Source organism: Theropithecus gelada, chromosome 1 (assembly GCF_003255815.1).
Source record: "Theropithecus gelada isolate Dixy chromosome 1, Tgel_1.0, whole genome shotgun sequence".
NCBI classification, from domain to species: Eukaryota; Metazoa; Chordata; class Mammalia; order Primates; family Cercopithecidae; genus Theropithecus; species Theropithecus gelada.
In genome coordinates, this window is record NC_037668.1 from 89,232,585 (window position 1) to 89,251,033 (window position 18,449).

Consider the following 18,449-nt stretch of genomic DNA (forward strand, 5'->3'; position numbering starts at 1 on the left):
AGAACCCAGGGACTAGCAAGCATTAGCAAAGCCAAGGAGAGGGAAAGCCTGAGCCCTGGCCTGGCAGGGAGGAAGCATTTGGCTTTGGGGGATCTGGAAAAGTTTAAGGCAACACAAGTGTTGAGGACAAGTGGTGAAAAGATAAGGCCACAAAGGTGCCTGGGGCCAGTCCCGGCCCATTACTGTTTTAATAGTTTTCTGTACAATAAACAAGTCTTGGTTCGGAGTTACTGAAAACAGACTTTCTTTAATTAAGAAAATAAAATCAGGCAAGAAAAATGATTACAGAGATCAAAGCCTAAGGCTGGCAGTACCAGTAACTAACACCTGTGTACAGCATGACCCCCTTTTCAGAAGAAACCAGTGTAAATCACTGCTGCCTCTTACGAATACAGAATGGTCCTCACAAGACTCTGAGGTTCCCAGGACAGGGACTGGCTTGCTTGAAGTCACACTGCTGGTCAGTGGAAAAGGCGACACCAATCCTGAGTCCTTCGGACACTGGATACTGGGCATCGTTCATTGCCAAAAGTTTACAAAATCCTATTGGGAGAAAAGCAGGCTGGCTCTCTGGTATCATTTAGGGTCTAGAATCTAGCCCCTGCTTCCTGATAGACAAGAAAGTCCTTCAGGACAGGGACTATATTTTACTCATTATATCCACAGAGCCAGCGTACATAGCACCTAGCACATAGAAGGCCCTTAGTGCTTATTGAATGAGTGAATAAATGCTCCCAAATGGTTTATGCGAATGTGAGAAACTTGCAGTCCGCTCAGAGGCCCCGTCCACTTCCATCATATTGAGATGGGGAGAAGAGACTACCCGGCTTTTGGCTGATTTGCCAGGGACAACTCATTTGGGCTCAACAGTAGACTTGAGTCCATCCACACAAGTGCGGGAAGCCAAAAATGACCCACTGGAGCAGTGTGACCCAGCAAAGCTAGCGCCTCCCCAGGAGAGAATGCACAGCAGTGACAGCAGCTCCTGGAGTCTTGGCTTATTGGTTGGCTGAGCCTCTTTGGGGGCTGATGAGGAGCTGGGCCTGCAGGGTGCAGGGAGGCCAGCCTGTGTTTGCACGTTTCCGTTTTCTGCGTGTGAATGTCCTCAAATAACCCACCTTGCCTGCAGAAGAAAGCCAAGTGTCACACCCAGTGCTGGATTCCACATTAACAACCTCCTTCCGCAGTGTTCAACTTTGCCCTTGAGGCCTTTTGTTTAAGCTTTTAATCTGAAAAACAGATTCTGCTGCATCACAGTCCTCTCTGCCCTCTCTGCCCCTGCCACCCTAGCACTCTCTGCTCCTTTTGGGGGGTAAAGTAAAATAGAAAATAGAAAACATGTTTCTCAGACATTTTTCTTTTTCCTCTAGAATGTGCATCCTGCCCTGTTAGTAAAAAGAGGATGTAAAAAGCCTTTTAAAATGTTGTTGCACACATTGGAGCATTTGTTGTTAACTCAGGGGTTGAGGCCATGGTCCTCATCAGCTGTGTCTTCGGCAGCCCCATGACCACATTTTGGAAGATGGCCCGCGTGTTCTGATTGCTCTCTGTGAGGCGTAAGAAATGGAAGAGATTGGCACCGTCAGAGGTACCTTCTGCCATTTGAGGCTTCCTGTTTAGGATGCAGTCGGATAGATATTGTTTATGGTTCATAAAACCCGACTACTGTGAGTATTCCAGAATCCCAGCGGAATGGGATTCGAACTTTCATGGAGCCGTAAATTAACGGGCGGCAAGTGTGATAAAACTCCTCAGAGAACTGTGAGGGGGAAAAAGTCGCGCTGCAATGGTTAAATGAAATTTTATAAGCACATTCAGTGTGGAGCTGTTTTGCATTACATGACTTGAATACCTTAGAGACGCCACATCTGCAGGCACTTTATTAAATCCTTAGTCAGCACTTTTCCAACCTGATGAGATTACTTCTTCATTTGACTGGAGAAAAGGAAAGCTGAGCTCTTGTCCTGGACTGCAGATTTCTTTTGATGTTTCACCTTGAACACTGAAAGAGGACAGTCACCCCCCTTCCTTCCCCACTCCCGCTCAGCACATCCCAAACTGTAGACATTGTGAATGTTACCAACTAATTTTATGTAACTGGAGCCTCGGTGGGAGTGTGCATTTATGGACCTCCACAACAACTATAGCTGAAAGTTCCTGAGGAAAAAATAGATCAAAGCTCTGTGTTTACTTCCTTAATGTAAATGTATCAAGATAACATCATCCTATATCGTATTGTAATAATGCCACTCACTGCACATAAGGGAGGGAGATTCCTTTGTAGTCCATTTGGATACAGTAGAGAAGATTAAGGGGCTATAAAGTACGAAGGCAAAAACCATATGAAACCTAAGCTTATGTCACTAAATGTCTGTGGATGGTCTTTGTTTAATGTGTCAACATTTTCCCAGTGATTAGCTACTCAACCCCAACAATCGAATAATCTCAGATTTCTTTTATGTTCTTCCTATATGACCCAGGAAGAAAATATGCAAAACCATTCCTCAATTAATGTTCTAAAACTTGTACTGCTTGCATAATAGAAATTATAAGAAAATATCACAAGAGAAAAGTAGGCTTTTACAAACATTATATTGTCCAGCTGGTGTTACTAGCAGCTCATAGAAGTTTCTGGAAATTGATTGGCTTACACATGTGTGACTGTCACACTCATCCCAATGGGATTATGAGTATCTTTAACTACAAACTGATTAGGAGAAAATTCAGGGAGATGTATGAATTGTGATTATTATTATTATTAGAACTCTCTATCTGCCATCTCTGCAAATAAGTGATTTAATCAGAGACTTCAAAAAAAAAAAAATTTCCCTGTGTGGTTCCCCTAACCAACTTCCTATTCTGGAAAACCTTGGTCAAGTAGCTGGGTTAATTGTCATGAAGATTAGTGTGATGTTGAAATAAGTACTAATGGTCAAATTATAGGAGTGAACAAGTTTAAGAATAGGTTTTGGTTTGGGCCTGAAAGGGTTAATTAAGGTTTTTTCACGGGTTATTAAAGACCCCCAACCTCTGCCTTCAGGAGTCATATTGACACCCCACCACAGGGCAGCTCAGCTCCTCTATTGACATGTTGCTGGTCAGAGCACAATAGCCTTCTGTGTCTGCAAATCATTGCTAAAATCATCTCAAGGAAAAAAAAAGTTTGAAAGCTTTAACGTTAGACAAAAGCCCAAGAGTTGCAGCGCGCAGCTCAAAAACCCGGAGTCAGCAACTTCTATTGATTAAAAACTAACCTTTAAAGTAACTCTGAGAGTGTGTGGTTAGCATTTAAATTTAAACATGTCATGAGTTGATTTGTGTTACTGAATACCAACTCAGAAGGAGTAACATTCACATCGCATTTTTTTTTCTAATTCCCTTAAGCAGCTAAAGTATTTCATGAAATGTCAATAGGGCAAAAAGAAAAAGAGGAGGGGGGCTGATGCTGGGCCTTGTAGTTTTCTTTCCCATGCAAATATCCACCCCCCAAAAGAAAAGTGTGGAGAGTGAAACACAATAATTAGTCCTTTGTCTAACTTTCCCAAGTGCCAGAGAAAGACAGATTAATTAAATATACAACAGTGTTGGTTTTTGGAGTGGGGGTCTTGCTTGCTGTGTAGGTCATAAATTAGGCAGAATAAATACTTCAATGTGTTTGCAGTGGGCCTGCTACGTCAGAACCACTGGAAGGTTGGTGGGAGGAGAGCAGAGGGTTTCTTGCTAATGATAGTCACGTCTGGGTCTGTCTGGTTGCTCTTAGCAACCAGACATGATGTAACACCAGGATGAACTTGAACTTGGGGGACTTGAAAAGAGAACAATAGACCAGAGCAATCAATAAAGCCTATTTCAGTGAAGGATTACAGAGCTGCTCTGGGGTAACCTTGTCGGCAAGGCACATACTGAATAGTAAGATGTGTGAAGAAACTTTTTTTTTTTTTTTTTTTTTTTGCTTTGCTTTTTAAGAGAAGTGCAGAGGCACTGCAGATTTTTGTATTGCCCTGAGGTCTCTTCCAGAAACTGTGGTGTGGAAAACTGCTCCCCCTGCTGACTCACTGGGTGCCAGGCCTTTGCTTCAAGAACTACCTTAGTGTCAGATTAAAGAAGTCTGGAATTTCACAACCCGACTTAGAAAGTGTGAAAACAGAAATAGTAAGCATTATTCCCCACACCCAAAGTTTGAGCCCGTTTTGTAGAAGAGAGGAAGCAGCTCTAACGTGGATCAGAGTCAGCTGTTAGGTAGAGGCCTACTAGAAACACACTTTGGGGCTCGCCTTCTCTCTCCTTTCTCTGCCCCTCTTCTTTCTTTTATCCAGTTAGATTTAGGCCGTGTGTATTTGCCAGGCTGATTTCCTTTCAGGACACAAGAGGCTTAATTGTGTTCCTCAAAGCATGTGGTCAAAGAATAACATCTAAAAGTCTACAGGATGAGTAGTTTTTTGGTTTGGGCTTCAGTTTTTTAAACTTCTCTGGAAATCAAAGGTGGCTTGTGTGACTAGGAAATCTTATACCAAACTCCATGTAGCTATCACTTAGCCATTCATCCCTGGGGACCAAACGAGTCCTTACTTTACCTAATTGAATCTCTTCCACAGGGATGATCCTTCACCTGCCTGAAGCTACCCAATTAGAACCCTTTCTGATACCGTCAACTTAAAGAATTCAGAAGCCTTGACTTTTGTTAGGCTTTGGAAATTTTTCTGTAAATAATGATAAATGTAGTGAATTTGTCAGGTATCTCTAGAGAAAAGTCGGCAAAAGCCACATACTTTTTTATTTCACTGGAGAAATTAACTCTCATGTTAGTCCATAATTGCTCATTCTGTCTAGCTAACAGAAAAAGAAATGCCAGCAGATAAAGTGATAGATGATCAGACAATTGCTCAAAGCTGATGACCTAAGAATTTACGAAAGGAAAAGGTAACCAGTAACTGGGCCCAGCAGGTACACAGAAGGCTCTAAATAAATGCTGCATGAATGCAAGCATGAATGAAGTGTATGCAGTGGCCTCATTTTTCCTTTGGTCAGTGTGGTACTTAATAGAGTAAAATCTTGATCCTACTTAGTTATTATGTTTCATGTTTGAAAATACTATTTTAGATATATTGGGCTGAAAGGAGCATCTTCCCTCATAAAATCTGACATATATAAGGAAAGAAAAATACTGCGACTTGCTCAAAATCACCCAGGAAGACTGGGTCCAGCACTTTTTCCACCTTACCTCCACTTACTCTTGTATCACTATTGACCATCTGGGCCTGTTAGGAGAGTGTCACAATCATGTATTTAGTGCCTGCACCTCATTTGAAAGGAGATGTTGAAAATCATCAGAGTAGCCATTCATTGCCACATGAAGCCCCTCCCTTCACCCATTCTCCATTCATTCAACTCTTCTTCATTAAGAACGTTCTGTATTCCAGGCACTGGGCTAGGCACTGAGGATTGAATGATAAACAAGATGGTCAAGTTTCCTGCCCTCCTATAACTGCCCCCATCAGATAACGAAACCCTTATTTGTATTTCAAGTGAACAGAAATACCTCATTTTGTAAGACACGCTCAGAATGTTAGAAAACCCCAACGAAGACAATGAATTATTATTTCAGAAGACGAAGATCAGTTTCAATGTCACAGGATTTATTATTGTCTGTCATGACTTTACTTTTCCCAGCGAATCCCTCCCACATCCCTAACGTAGATCCTGGTTGCATGGTTGAAAAGGCAACTTCTAAAACATACTTTTTTTGCAAATTGTGCTTTTAATTATGTTTTTCCTTTTGCCTTCCAGTCCTGGTACCTGGGATAAAAGTTGCAGCGTCCCACCATCCACCAGACAGACCACCTGACCCCTTCTCAACTCTGTAACATGGACGCAACCTCAACCCAGCGCAGTTACAACTTCACTGTCAGTGGAAGGGGAGAAAAACCGATTCAAATCAACTTGTACATGGAAACAGCAAGCATTATGGTCAAACAGCAAAGGCCATAACCTTTTGGGATTTTTTTTTTTTAAAATACTTTAGGGACTGTTGTAATTTCTCATATGGTGCTGGAAATGGTTGGGCTTTGTAACATTTGAAGTGTTTCCATGGTAGCGTGAGCATTAGGTGACGTGGCTAGCAGAGGACTACCCTTGCTCACTGACTTCCTGTTGTAACACACTTTCCTTACGGAGCCCGGCTGTTTCACAGTATTTCATGAATTTACCCACACAGGTGTGATCCTCCTTGAGCATTGAGGAGGCACATGGAGAACTAAATCTTTTGTAGTAGCTGAGATCTGCAATATATAACTTACAGGACAGTCAAAGGGCAATGTTTTTCTGTAACATATTGGAAAAAGAAAATGCAGTTGTATTCCTTTTTTATTTGTTCTTTTAGTTTGTTTTGGTTCAGCAGTCAGCAGTTAAGTATATAACATGGCCCGCAAGGACAATGAATCCACTCACATTGCAGAACAATTCCGAAAATGGCAAACTACTACTACTACTGTTCAGTTTTTTAAAAGTTTTGAAATGCTGCACTTACATTAAAACAACAACAACAACAACATTTTTTCAACAATTTCAACAATGACACAAAAATTCACATGGAAATGGGGAAGATGGTCTGTTTTGACAGAAACTGACAGGAATCAATCAAAACAATCGAATTTTGAATTGAGTAAAGTGCAATTTCATTGGATAGCTAAATATCTTTGTAAGATAGAGATTGTTGAAAATTCTATTTTTGTTTTTCAAGTCCTTTCACCCCAGGACTCTAAATTATTGGGGTAAAAAACAGCCTTGCAAGAAAAAGGGGAGCTATTTTTGCTTTTTATGTTTTTTATTGTTAAACTTGTATCCCTTTAAAAACTGAAGGAAATTTAAAAAAAAAAACAAAAAAACAAATCTAATGGTGCTTTTACCACAATATGTTAACTACATTAAATGCTAATTAATTATTTTCTGTTATCAAAGCACATGACTAAAATGAAATCATGGTATCTGTTAATTTTATAAGCTAGAAGTCACTATAATGGATTATGCCAATTCTAAAAAATTTTACACGTATCTGGCATCATAGGATTTATCAGTTATCAGACACCTCATTGTACCAGAGATTGTCCAGAAGTTTTAAAGACCTTTGCGTCCCTGAACTGGGCTATGGGAAATAATAATAGTAACAATAATAATAATAATGAAACCAATACTGACACAAATGCTGGTGCCCATTCAGATCAAGGGGTACTTGTTAGGGAAAAAAAGAGTTTGCACCCCCAAATGTCCTGTATCTTATGAAAAAAAAAAACAAAAACAAAAACAAAAAAAAACAAAAAACAAAAAAACCACAGAAACATAAAAAAAAGTGCAAGTGATTTTTCTACCAGACAGCGAAGCACCCCTTTGCTTCCCATGCGACTTCAAGAAGGTTTCCTATACTATACATATATATACGTTCTGGTTGGCAAGCCCTGCTGATCAGAGAAAGTCTCTGCATGTTCTAGTGTTAGTAACTAATTTTTATATAGTTAATGTAGGATAAAGTAGAGTGCATTAAGACACAATATTGTAATCCCTACTCTAGGCACTTGCCTTTAAACTATGTTTTTCAGCCCTTCAGAAGGGTTCTACTACTGTCCTATACAATCAAGTAACTGAAATTCTTGGGAAGACACTTTGCTCCTCATCTTTCCCCCCGAAACAATGTTGTTTTGTTTTGTTTTTTTTCCTTAATTTGCACGAAAACAAAAATTCCATATCAATGTGCCTTGCCCTGGATAGCGATTATTTGTGGAATTGTTGCACATGCTCCTCTATTGAAAGGGGTTTTTCCCTAGTCAAGCATTTGGAGACACTTTTTGTAAATGTGACTTTTATGTCAGCCATCGTCAGTTTCAACATCTAGAACTAAATAGAAAGCTAGTTGTTCCGCAGATAGGAGTAGTCTTTATTGTCCTGTACGGTCGGTGGCAGTGCTATTCTGAGATCTGTAGATGCTTAGAATATCAGTATTTTGGATGTTGCTGCATTTTACAATTTATTTGGAGTCTTCCTTTATTTTCCCCCAGATATATGAAAATATGCAATACCTGCTTATATCATGTAGAAAAGCTTAGCAATTATTAATTTTTCTTTTCTTTTTTTTTATTTGACCAAAGTCGGTGCTGCACTTGGCGCAGTGTGTTTTAGGTGTTTGTCTTTGTACTTTTTTGTGATTTTTGAATGCACGTGCGCAGGAAGGGCTCCTCTTAGAGAAGCAGTCAAACTGTGAAGCACTAAGCTGACCCTGCTTCAAGCAATTTTGTTTTTACAACTGTTCCTTTCACAAGCAAGCCTTAAAAAAAAAAAAAGACAACTTCCTTTTTCTTCAGCTCCCACACCCCATTTTTCTTAGCAGACTGCAGTCAATCCACATTCAATAAAAAGTATATAATGCCCATTTTTATATGCACGTTTTTAAACTTCCAAGTTCTGAAAATTGTTTACTGGTTATCTCTATTTAAGGAAAAAAAAATAAAATAAAACATTTTGGATTTTCATATGTGTCTGATAAGTGGTTGAATAGTCGTTTGGCGCTGTTGTATGGTGTGATTGTCAGTGTATGGTGTCACTTCCTATAGCCAGCCAGCATACTTTGCCTTCCCCTATAGCACTTAGCTGGGCATTACTTTATTATGACATATGTGCACTAAAAAAAAAAAAAAGGAAAAAAAGAAAAAAAAAAAGAAAAAATAGCAGCTTTCAGTGCTTCACAGTGAAGGGAAAAAAGCCTAGACAAACATTTTGTCAGAACCTTGCAATAAGCCAAGGTATTACCAGTAAATTGGTTGTATATACAATAAAATTGCACCCTTTTTTAAACAAAACAAACTAAGCAATAGTTTGGGCAGTTTTAGTTGTTTTTAGTGAGCATGTTGTAGTCATGACTGCAAAGAGAGAGAATAAACTGCCCACTCAGAAGATATGTAATTTGTATTGTTGTATAGTTTTATTGATTACACTGATTTATTCTACCCTATTTTATAATGCAGGACTTTTGTAATGTTGTTTAAATGAGGAAAAATTTCTGTCAAATTAGCCTAGTGAAATTTCTGATTGTTCATTATAAAGGCAGCGTTCATAGAATTGCTTTTCTTTCTTTTTACCCCCCCCTTTGGGAACTGGATTTAAGTTTAAAACTTTCCTGTTTCCTTTTTTTTTTTTTGTAAGTATTTAAATACAGTTATTTTTTTCTCTCAATGGTATAGCATATTCCTATGCTTGAGAAGTGTAGGTCTACTGAAAAACCATTGTAAATGGACGTTACAGGTATGCTGTATTTTTGAAGGTATTTCGTTGTATTAAGTTTGATGAAGCTAAAATTAGGGAACTCTGAACAGATTTGCAGGAAAAAAAATGTTTTAAAGGCTTTAAAACATTAGGGAGGCAGTCTAGGGTGATAACGAACAGGGGTTAAGTATTAAATACACTAAGTTACATTTTTGTTCATGTTTCATTGTCCAGAAAGCAGCAGGAAACTAGTTCAGTTGTGATCAAGCAGGAAAAAAGAAATACCAACAGTTTCCAGTGTTTTTGCTTTTTAGCTTAAAAGCATAGTGAAGATGCTTGAGGAAGACTTTGCTACCTGGGGTGTGTAGACAGACAGACTGAGAGCTATCAGCATTTGAAGGCCCAGCCCTTGACTCTGAGACACATTTGAATTTTTTCTCTCCCATCAAATGGCATTAACAACATTGGGCAAAGATGAGTCCCTCAAATTTCTGTGTGTGTGTTTTTTTGGGTTTTTTTTTTTTTTTTTTCCTTTGGGAACTGAAGTCAGAGGCACGAGCAGTAAATCTTAGCATTTTTCTGTAGACCTTTTCTTGTGGCCCTTGTCCCTGCCGGCAAAACACGCCTTTTCTGATCATTCGCGGGCAGAGGCCCTCCCAGTAATGCCACTCTCTCCATCCTAGAGAGCCTTCTCTTTCCTCTGAGGTTTGAACCGATGTTCTGCTTCTTCACACCCTGGCATGACAGGTATGGTCAGCCTGCTCCCCAGGCCCGTCCCTGCCGCCAGGTGTGGGCTCTAGGCAGGCTGACAAGGTTGCACCTCCCAAAGCTTGTGATCTTCATTTTCTCACAGTCGAAGTGTGAAGGAACCCAGACTTCCCCGAGCCACGGTGTTCAGTCAGCCCACAGGAATATGCAGGACCCATCTCCAAAAGGTTGTCTTTCATTTTTTTCCAAACCCTTAGCCCCATAAGCTTTGAATCTTGTAGTTACAGTGGCATAAAGGATTGACAAAACCTGGATTAAGGAAAACTTTTTTGTGCGTGAATTTTTTTTTTTTTTTTTTTTTTTTTAGGGGAAAGGGATTCTAAGAATGTCATTTAATGTACTTTGCCTCATGTCTCTGGAAATATCTTTGTCCATAGTGGTGGTGGTCTCTCTCTCTCTCCCTCTCTCTCTCTCTTTCTTTCTTTGCTTCTGTTTTCTTTCTTGTCTTCATTCTTTCTTTTCTTTTTATTTTTGGTAGCAGGCCTCCATAGAACAAATCTAAAACACAACCACCATAGTAATGTAAGGAGAGCTTCAGTGGCACCTCACAACCCACCTCCGAGATCTGTCCAAAGACAGTCTCAGAAAGCTGCACTGCCCACCGGCTCGGCTTTCATTCAAATAGGCTTCCAAGGCCAATTCTGTCTTGAAGTCAATGCATGTATTTACTGTTTGACAGTAAACCCGCTCTGCCTTCTCCACGTCCAAGGCTGTGCATTCGTCTAATTAGCGTCGTGTATGTTTTCCTTTTATTTTTTCCAATAAAAAAGCAGTGGGATGAAAATTGCTTTGATATATAGCAGGTAACATTGAAGCTATTCCATAGCACTTAACTGTAGTGAATACTGTGTCACCAATTTTGAAATCAATTTAATGTTTAATGCAAATCCATTACATGGTGCTATTATAGGCTGACAAAATGATTTACACAAATGTGACAACTTGGGCTCAATTCACTCTGCTTTCCAACAGTGTAAATGCATAGCAGTGTTTATCTGCATGAGAACTATGCACTAATCTATCTGAAGAAAAAAACTATATCAACTTTGGTATCTACTTTCCGTTTACTCCAATCCTTGCCTTTTTGGTCATTGTTATAATGCCAGCTTTAGGACAGAAAGAATTATAAGAAAACCAGCATAATACCTGATATATTAAAATGTAGTGCCTGTGAAATCTGTATTATATTGCTCTTCTGAAGTAAGATTTTTCTACACCGGTAGCCTTCGCTGTCTGTCAGTCAGGACCTTCTGGTATAGGTGATGTAAAATAACCGTACAATATTAATGCATGCTATTCCATAATGCTTAGTGAACTGTATGAATATTACTCAAAGTTATGTTAGTCTTTTTTTCTGACTTGGTTCTTGTCAGCTAGATTTAAAGGTATTTCACTGAGAACGCAAATTCTGTCTTTTCTTGATTTCGGCTGTTTTCAGTATTTTGGAGGTATACATTTACTTAAATTCAGTATTACTTGTGTTTTGTTTTTGTTTTTGTTTTTTGTTTCCTTTTTCCTAGGGGACAAGCATGGGTGTTTGATTTCAGAAATCAGTACCTGGCGAGGTTTTTGTCTCAAAACGACTATTTGAATTTCAAGAACTGTGCCGTGAAGACACTCTGAGAACATTTGCAAGTCAGGGGCATTTTCCTTGACCCTCAACTGACGCTGTGCTGAGACTGATACATTTTCTTAATGGACAATGTTCAGCCAGGTACCCATGCTTGATCCGTCTTCACACCAGACCTCCTCATATTAAAAGGAAAAATAAGAAAAAAAAATTAAGAAATCACATGGCTATTTAGTTTCATGCACAGTTGCAATATCTTCTTCAAAAATAAAACTCTGTACAAACTTTGGGCCCGATTCATAAGAAAAAGAAGTTTGCTATTAACACGGGATTTTTTTTAATATACTTTTTTTGGTCTAAATTTGAAATGACTTGCTTTCCAAATTAAATAAATTTCATCTCATTTTTTTTTCCCTAAACCAGCACCCATCTGCCTTTTATTCCCCAAAGAGTTACCTTACCCAGATTAGGGGGATGGCATGTGGGGAGCAGATAGTGGAAATGCTTAGAAAGATAAGGGGGACCACCCACAGCTGGGCGTGAGAACAGGGAGGCAGTGTGTGGGGGTGGGACCTCATCTGCGTGCCTAGCATCCTGAGTTTTACATGTAGACGCATTAGCCTATTTGATTCAGAAAAACAGACTTTCCCAAAATGTGTCTGAACCACAAGAGTATACAGTGGAAGTGCTACCTCTAATCTAACCAGAGCACCTTCATGGTGGGAAATACCCACCAGGTCGTACAATGTGAACTTTTGTATCTCTGTAGTGGTTTCAAGGACATGTAGTGTCCAACATATGGGCCATTTTTCCTGCTGTTTTTATACTCAACTTCTCAAAATGAAAAAAGCTTTTATTTTTCCTTTGACTTTATTTGTGTTGTTCTTATTTTTTAAATTTTTATTTTTTGGTAATAGTCTGTAAATTAGCCTTTTTGGGGTTTTTTTTTTTTTTTTTTTTTTTTTTTTTTTTTTTGGACATTGCAACCGAAGGTCATAAGGCCGCTCGCTCCGCTGGGACGGAGGCTTGAGAGAGCTGCCAGCTCGGTGCCTTCTCCCTGGTCTCAGACCGTCGTCTCTGCACTGCGAAGGCATTTGGTAGCCTCACCACTGAGATACTAACTAGACCTAGACTAGGAGCTTTATCAGGTTCTAGGAGGTCCTTTAGGAAGACTCTCAAAGGCAAATCCCTGATCTCCCATCCCACCCTTAGCCCTGCCCTCTCACCAGAGCAAAATTCACTGGGGACTTTTCCCACCACACATGGAAATCTGTCCACTCGGAATACCTCCGTTTTCCATTTCAAATTGTAGGGGGAGGGGATGGAGCACTTCCAGTGATGGTAAGAAATCTGTTATGAAACGAAACACCCCCCGTGTTAATAACTTGGTCTGAAATCTGTTTTTATGAGCCGGGCCCCCTGTGCCTCTAGTATACTTGTATTGACTCTCATAGTTACCCTTTTAGTTTTACTGTGTTCTGTGAAAATTTGTAATTGGTTGAGAATCACTGTGGGCGTCCATTCTTCTTCAACTAAATCTCCACAGGTTTTTTGAGCTGGTGTGGATTAGTTTAACTCTTGTATTCAACCATTAGTGCTACCACCTTCTCACATTACAATACAATTACTGGAAGCAAGTACTGCATTTCCTATGCAACAAAAAAGGAAAAATAAAAAATTGCTAATGCTATGGAAGCTGTGTCATCATTTGCTTTACAGCATGCCTGGGTGATTGAGTGACGGTCACGGGTGTGGACTGGAGGCTCCCACAGAAGATGGTCTTTATGCACCGTGGGATTTGTCAGGCACATAGCATCCTTGGCTGTGTTCTGATGGGCAGTGTTATTTTTTCAACTACCTAGACAAATACAGGACTTGACACTCACGTAATGTTTACTGTGTGCTTGATATTGTTCTGAGTGTCATGTAGATTGAATTATTTGGGACCCAATTGGGAATCAGGAATAGGATTCAGTGGGTTTTCCAACAGGGGCTGTAAAGTTGCCTAGGTATCAGTAACTGCGGGATACAGCCACCACCCCTGGAGCTGGGGAAACTGAAGGGAAAGGCGGGCTTACCAGAACCTAGGCACTCAAGGAGGGACACCACACAGCTGATAATTGGGTCTTTTCTGAGGGGGGTGGTCACCACGAGGGTGGGGACAACACATGGCCAGTGGCCAGACCTCTGAGAAGACATGGGGTGCTGGTGCTAGAATCACTGCGGGGAATGAAGGGGAGATTAGTACTTCTGAGAAGGTGAGGTGTGGCTGGTGCCAGAGTGCCCAAAGGAGCTGGAGGCTGCAGGTGCAGCTGTCCTCTGCTGCGGTGGCATTGTGGACAGAAACTGAAACCAGAAAGAAGTCCCTTCGCCCTCTTCCTCCTCCTCCTTCTAGGCTCCTGCCTGTGTCTCCCATGGGCTGGACCTAATGGTGGCTATCAGGCAAGGGAGTCTGGAAAAGGTAACGAGAAAAATACCAGCACCAACCCCATGAAGCAGAATATAGATGAGACAGCTTGGAGACAAGACGATACATAAATAACAGCAGACATATCTCAGTCCATTCAAACCTCACACCTGGGGAGATAGGTACTGCTTTTATCCTCTTATAGATGAGGAAACCAAGCAGAGGGAGATTAAATAATTTATCCAAGGCCATATAGTGTGTAATTGACACAGTGGGATTTGAATCCAAGAAATCCGGCCCCAACCTCCATCCTATAATCACTGCAATATATTGACTCTTAATTATTTATTCAATAAATACTAATTGAGTGCCTACTGTGTACCAGAGACCATACCAGGGGCTAGAAATAGTAAGTAAAGATTGGGCATCTATGCTGATAAAGTATGCATTCTAGTGGACAAAAGAAACATTCAAATAATGTTTGAACAGCAGCAAAGGTAAGCACGTGGTTGTGATACATGCCATAAATGATATACATTGATGCAGGAGGATGCCATGAGCTCAAGATTTCAAGACCAGCCTGGGCAACAGAGGGAGACCCCATCTCTACCAAAAATTTAAAAATTTAAAAATTGGCTGAGCATGGTGGTGTGCACCTGTGGTTCCGGCTACTTGGGAGGCTGAGGTGGGAGGAGGGCTTGAACTTGGAAGGTTGAGGCTGCAGTGAGATATGAGTGACAGAGCGAGACCCTGTCTCAAAATAAATTTGTTTAAAAAGAGGTATATACATTGCCATGAAAGCCTAATGAGACTAGTATGATAGGTAGAAATTAACCAGGCAAAAGAGGGAAGAAAGAATATTCTGCGCAGAAAAACAAAGAACCTTAGTCAAATGGAGCTCGGCACCTGTGAGGGGCTAGAAGAAGGTTTATTTGGATGAAGAGGAGAAACGGAGAGGAAATGCGGTACAAAATGAAGCTTGATATTTAAGTCAAGACATTGTGGGACCTTGCAGGCAGGTTTGTCCTACCCTCTAAGAGCTTTATAAAACATGTATCAGTCAGATAAGACTAGGTCTATGCTGTCATACAAATAAGTCCAAAATCTCAGTGGCTCACAACAATAAAGGTTTACCACTGATTTTACATGTCTATCAAAGTTGCCTGGGGCCCCTGCACAGGATCTCATTCCGCGACCCAGGGTGAAAAGTAGCTACCATCTGGACCACTGCTGGATGTGTTAGCAAGGCACATAGCTGGCTTTTAATATTCCAACTAGAATTGACACACAGCACTCCGCTCACATTGCACTGGCCAGAGCAAGTCGCCGGGCCATGCCTGGGTTTGACAGGACCTAGAAGGATAGTCCTTCCCCATGGAAGGCTTAGAGAACATGATTGCAAACTAGTTAAGAGAGGAGAGAGAAGTATGACCTGAGTGGAGAGGGCTGCCAAAAAAAAAAGCTACTGCAGCAATGGAAGAGATGACAGATTCCCAGGCTGTGGTGCCCATGATAGAATGAAAGAGAAGTGGATAGATTTGAGAGATTAATACGGATATTAATAGCCACTGCATACTGAGCTCTTTCATGTGCCAAGTGCTATAGGTGATTTATCCCATTAAATTGAGTATGTTCTCTCTTATTATTGTAGCTCTCAGAAAGGTGTAGTCAGTCCTCAAAACACGTTGCTGACTCAAGTGAATAGAGCAATTTCACATGTACATGCCTTAGAGTTTAAGTTAGACCAAATCAGTCACTATCTTATTTCAGTCTTGAGTATTTGGGGTTAAGAAATTGGAATGAAGGTCAGCCAACACCACCCCTTTATTGACATACTCTGTGACAAAGTGGTGCTTAATACTGGGCTCAAAGGGAAGGCAATGCAGTGATCAAAACCATGGACTCAGGCCCAGACAGCCTGGGTTGAATCCTGGCTCTGCATTTTATTAGCTCTATGGTGTTGGCAAGTGCCTCAGTTTCCCCATTGGTAAGATGGAAATAATTATAACAGCACCAAACTACTTCACAGCGCTGATGTAGATATTTGATGAGTTAAATTTTATAAAGTGGTTAACAGTGGCTTGGCATATTGTAAATGCTATGTGAACGCTGTAACTAACTCAACAAATGATTCCAAAATCTTAGACATAAAGCATTCTTTCAGCGCACCGTTGGCATAAGCCTTCTTCCTCTTCCTGATCATTTTCAGGCCTCTATTTGTGTGAATTCTGAAACCCTTCATCTGACACCTGCCTCAACTAAGCAAGAGGAAGTAGCATACAAAATGAGTCCAGGAATAAAGAAAATCTGGTATATATCCACAACGGAATATTATTCAGCCATAAAAGAATGAAATCCTGCCATTTGCAGCAGCGTGGATGAGCCCAAGGGCATTATTGTTAAGTGACATAAACCAGGCACAAAAAGACAAATACTGCTTGTTGTCACTCATATGTGAAAGCAAAAGTTGATCTTGTAGAAGTAGAGAGTAGAACAGTGGTGACCAGAGGCGGGAAAAGCGGAGTGTGCAGGATAACAAATTGGCTAATGGGTACAAAATTACAATTAGGAGAAATAAGTTATAGTGTTCTTATAGCATAGTAGGATATATGTGGCTAACAATAATATATTGTACATTTCAAAATAGCTAAAAGAGAGGGTTTTGAATGTTCCCAACACAAAGAAATGATCAGTGTTGGAGGTGATCGATATTTCAATTATCCTGATTTTATCATTACACATTGTATACATTCATTGAAAGAACATATGTACCCCCATAAATATATATGATTATTATGTATCAATTTAAAACTTAAAAAATTTTTTTGAGATGGAATCTCACTCTGTTGCCCAGGCTGAAGTACAGTGGCACAGTCTTGGCTCACTGCAGCCTCTGCCTCCTGGGTTCAAGCAATTCTTGATCCTCGCACATCAGCCTCCTGAGTAGCTGAGATAACAGGTGTGTGCCACCATGCCCAGCTATTTTTTGTGTTTTTATTAGAGATGGTGTTTTGCCATGTTGCCCAGGCTGGTCTTGAACTCCTGGCTCCAAGTGATCTGCCCACTTCAGCCTCCCAAAGTGCCCACCAGGATTATAGGCATGAACCACTGCACCCAGCCAAAACTTAATATATATATATTTATACGGAGTTTCGCTCTTGTTGCCCAAGCTGGAGTGCAATGGCACGATCTCAGCTCACTACAACCTCCACCTCCCAGGTTCAAGTGATTCTCCAGCTTCAGCCTCCCTAGTAGCTGGGAGTATAGGTGCCCACCACCACGCCCAGCTGATTTTTTGTATTTTTAGTAGAGACGGGGTTTCACTATGTTGTCTAGACTGGTCTTGAACCCCTGATCTCAAGCAATCCACCCGCCTCAGCCTCCCAAAGTGCTGGAATTACAGGCATGAGCCACCATGCTGGCTAACTCAAAATATTTTTAAGAGTTAATAGAAATATGAAAGGAAAAAAAATGAATCCAGGATCTGAAACCCGACACACTCAGTTTAAGCCTTGGTTTGTCATTTTATTGGTTCTGCAATATTAGAGGCCTCAATTTTCCTGTTTGTAAAATGGGAATAAGGATAGTAACTACCTTATAAGGTCATTAAAAGGGTTAAATAAAATTAATTCATGTAAAACACCCAGCACAGTATCGGCCACATAACAACAACAATTACTCTTTGGTGCCTCTCCAAGGAGAACCCTGGCACCCTGGAGGGCAGTATTGTATAGTGGAAAGGAGCCTGGCTTGAAACTAGAGGACTGGATTGTGAGTCCCACTTCCACCATTTACTGGCCATATAACACTAAGCAAGTTACTATACCTCGGAGTCTCAGTTTCCTCACCGGTAAAATGAATGCAGCAATCTCTGCCTCCCTCGAGGGAGAAGTCCGAATGGCTCAGTGAACGCAGATGAGAATGTGCTGGGAAGCACAGTTGCAAGCATCAGGCACCAGACTAGATTGGATGGAACCCAGAGAGATGGCCTCACCTGGCTCTGGTTCCTATTTTCCTCAACGGTATTCTGACTGCCAGGGAAATCCACTCTTAACAGGCAAGGAAAGGAGGCCAAGAGACTGGCACCAGTCATCATTTTAACCCTTCACGCTCTGCCTCTTTGGTATAAGAACATGGCTAAGGCCAGGCGCGGTGGCTCAAGCCTGTAATCCCAGCACTTTGGGAGGCCGAGGCGGGTGGATCACGAGGTCAGGAGATCGAGACTATCCTGGCTAACATGGTGAAACCCCGTCTCTACTAAAAATACAAAAAACTAGCCGGGCGTGGTGGTGGGCGCCTGTAGTCTCAGCTACTTGGGAGGCTGAGGCAGGAGAATGGCGTGAACCCGGGAGGCGGAGCTTGCAGTGAGCCGAGATCACGCCACTGCACTCCAGCCTGGGAGACTCAGCGAGACTCCATCTCAAAAAAAAAAAAATAATAATAATAATAATAATA

The 18,449-nt window shown here is 40.9% G+C and overlaps 1 protein-coding gene across 3 annotated transcripts in view; it reads left to right on the forward strand.

The window, feature by feature from the left end:
• The window catches only part of NFIA (nuclear factor I A), a 407,486-nt gene extending 394,209 nt beyond the window's left edge, over nt 1–13,277 (forward strand). For 2 of the 3 annotated variants that reach the window (XM_025382549.1, XM_025382530.1), the window contains one exon: nt 5,788–13,277. In XM_025382549.1, coding sequence (XP_025238334.1) covers nt 5,788–5,805 — 18 coding nt within the window. In that variant the 3' untranslated portion in view covers nt 5,806–13,277. The remainder of the gene's footprint in view (nt 1–5,787) is intronic. The other variant, XM_025382541.1, reaches the window with a different exon arrangement.
• Nucleotides 13,278–18,449: the final 5,172 nt, after the last annotated feature.